A 2625-nucleotide genomic window follows, 5' to 3' on the forward strand; every position below is an offset into this window, starting at 1 on the left:
AAAAATAATTTTACAAAGCATTTAATCTTACTTTAAATACATTTAAAAAGCGTCATAGTTTAACTAAGAAACTTTGTCTCTTCTACCTACAAAAAACGTCTTTATTTCATCACAAATTGAATGTTATTGAGCATCGATCAGTGGGTGGTGCAGCAGGTAGCTGTTGCCTCAGTGACGGGGTTGTCACGGTCGCTTTAAAGTGATCGTATTTCTGTTCAAAGTGTGAGWGCTGAAACAACTAATGTAAAGACTGAAGAAATGATACTGGTGTACATCAGTGACATAAGATAAAATGAAAGAAAAMAAGCTCACATGTTACTTTTAAACAACTCATCTTGATATTCTTCAAACACTGTATATTTAAAAAACAACTGCTTGGATCAGGAACAGAGGATCACAGAAGGTCAGCCTGGATCTAAAGACGCTCTGTCTCTACATTCTTATCATTCCAGCTGCAGAACGTCTGAACCTTAAAAACAGTCAAGAAACACACGTCTGCCCCRATTACAAACATTCCCAGGTCAAAGTTTAAGATCCCAGTTGGCCACAAGTTGGCCTCACTTCCTGTCACAGAAAATGTGACCATAATATTAAATGATTAAAAGCTCTAATTAAAGGCAGTGGAACTCCTCCATTGGTCAGTCACGTGCGTGCCAGTTTGGCAATCACGGTTATCGTCTCACACTTTAACCATCCACGTCGACCACAAAGGCACCATAAAATCTCCCAGAAGGCCACGTGAATAAGGAAGTATGCTCCATCTTCAACACATYGACCTCATCTGGGCCCAAAATGTTCCACTGAGACTCAGCAAAACCCACAGCTACTCTGCTGTAATGTTACAGTAAATGTTCGTTTCCACTCAGTGCCACTGGAGTAAGAGATAAATTCTACATTTGAATTGGGAAATCTGTTCTAAAAAGGTTTTTTCTGTTTCCGAAGCTTTAATAAGTTTGTTTCCTTCAACAGACTTGAGCTATGACTTTCAGCCTATAATAAAAAACATCAACTTTAAATGGCTTTTTTAAAATAACCCCTTTTAAGAAGTGAACATTAAAACACTAAAAGATAAACTGGATTTGCAGTCTCTCACTGTCATAAACAAAAGTGAGATTTTATTTTTTTAGACTAGCCTCCTCTCTTTTTTTCTCTCCTCTAACAGGATTTCCTCCAGACACAAAGACCGCCGTGAATTGCCAAACAGATATGATTTGACTCAGTGGGACTTCATTCCTGTCATTCTTACTTCATTACAAAAGGTGTTGAGGCCGCTGTAAACCCATCAGATGAAGCACATGCGTGCAAACAATTAGCGCTCCAACATGCAGACAATAGGGCAATTTCCCTCCTCACATTCTGGAAGAACTAAAAGGAAATGTTTAATGTACGCCAAAGATAGATTCGACGTTACTTTTAAGAAAATTTGGCGGTTTTGTGATGAAAATGCTCAACCTTTTAAAGTTTAACCAATAGATATGCTTGTCTCTCCTGCTGCCCTTGTGTTAAAATGACCCAGGAGACACAGCAGAGAGTTTGGGACCACAAAGGGAAACGACAACACAAAGAAAGAAACAAATCTTACCTTGCCGTACTCTGTGGTGAGAACCAGTGACAAGTCATCACAGGAGCTGACGGTGGAGGGGAGAAGCTGTTCTTTATGTCTCAGCCACACTCGGGCTCCCTGCAACACAAAACACAGCAGCGTCCTCAACATGTGGACACACAAAACCTTTGCAATAAATATGAAAAATACCCTAAATGGTAATTATGTTGCATATGRCAACATTGATGATAGGTGGTTTGAAAATCAAACTCATGGTCCACTGCTGGTTGAGGATGTTTGATGTAAACTTCACCTTAATCTGCAACAAACTATTGCCATAGTGGGTCCCAGTCTTTGGGTTTGTGTGGTCAGTTTATTCCACTGAGGAGAAAAAAAWATAAAGCTTTGAATGAACTTTTTAACAAAATCAATCGACACAAACGTGTCTTTTTCCATCACTTTTTATTCCTTTCAGTATTTCCAACAGACAACCCACAACAGACTTTACTTCCTGTTTCCAGACAGAATCTGAGCACCAGAACCACTCTGGGCAGCAGAAAGTCTTGTGTTTGTGACACGAGTCGGATTTTATTCATCCGGGAAAAGGAAATCTGCATAAATCATCTAAAGATACATGAAGATATCCAAACTAATACTTTACATAGTTTAAAATGAACAAATGAATCCCATCAGAGAGCAGCGGAACAAAATAAGCTACCGCTGATGACCAAGCTACAAACCTGTGGTTGTGTGTTTATTACAAACTTAATTAATAATTTGATATGAATAATGTTTTAATTTAATTTAACACATGTTTTTAGCAATCATTTAGGAATGAAAAGGACAGTTAGAAGASAAGAGGAAGCTCTTTTGCAGTAAATCAATTAATTTCTGAGGATATGTGTGTTACTGGATCATTTATTTATGAAAGATGCTGCTGAAACATGGGTTTGTTGTGTGAAAAGATGTTAAAATCATGTCACCTTAATGTACATCAAGTTGTTTTTTAAAGGGGCAATGTCATGCAAAATCAACTTTTTTGAGTTTTATACCATGTTATAATGTTATACTCTCATAAAAAC

At 37.7% G+C, this 2625-nt stretch overlaps 1 protein-coding gene across 1 annotated transcript in view; it reads right to left on the reverse strand.

The window, feature by feature from the left end:
- The window catches only part of LOC106534004 (unconventional myosin-X), a gene marked incomplete at its 3' end in the record, with an annotated part of 35353 nt that overhangs the window by 30886 nt on the left and 1842 nt on the right, over positions 1 to 2625 (reverse strand). The window contains 1 exon segment of the mRNA XM_014030500.1: positions 1583 to 1681. Within this exon segment, the coding sequence (XP_013885954.1) occupies positions 1583 to 1681 (99 nt within the window).

Source organism: Austrofundulus limnaeus, unplaced genomic scaffold (genome assembly GCF_001266775.1).
Source record: "Austrofundulus limnaeus strain Quisiro unplaced genomic scaffold, Austrofundulus_limnaeus-1.0 Scaffold1072, whole genome shotgun sequence".
NCBI classification, from domain to species: Eukaryota; Metazoa; Chordata; class Actinopteri; order Cyprinodontiformes; family Rivulidae; genus Austrofundulus; species Austrofundulus limnaeus.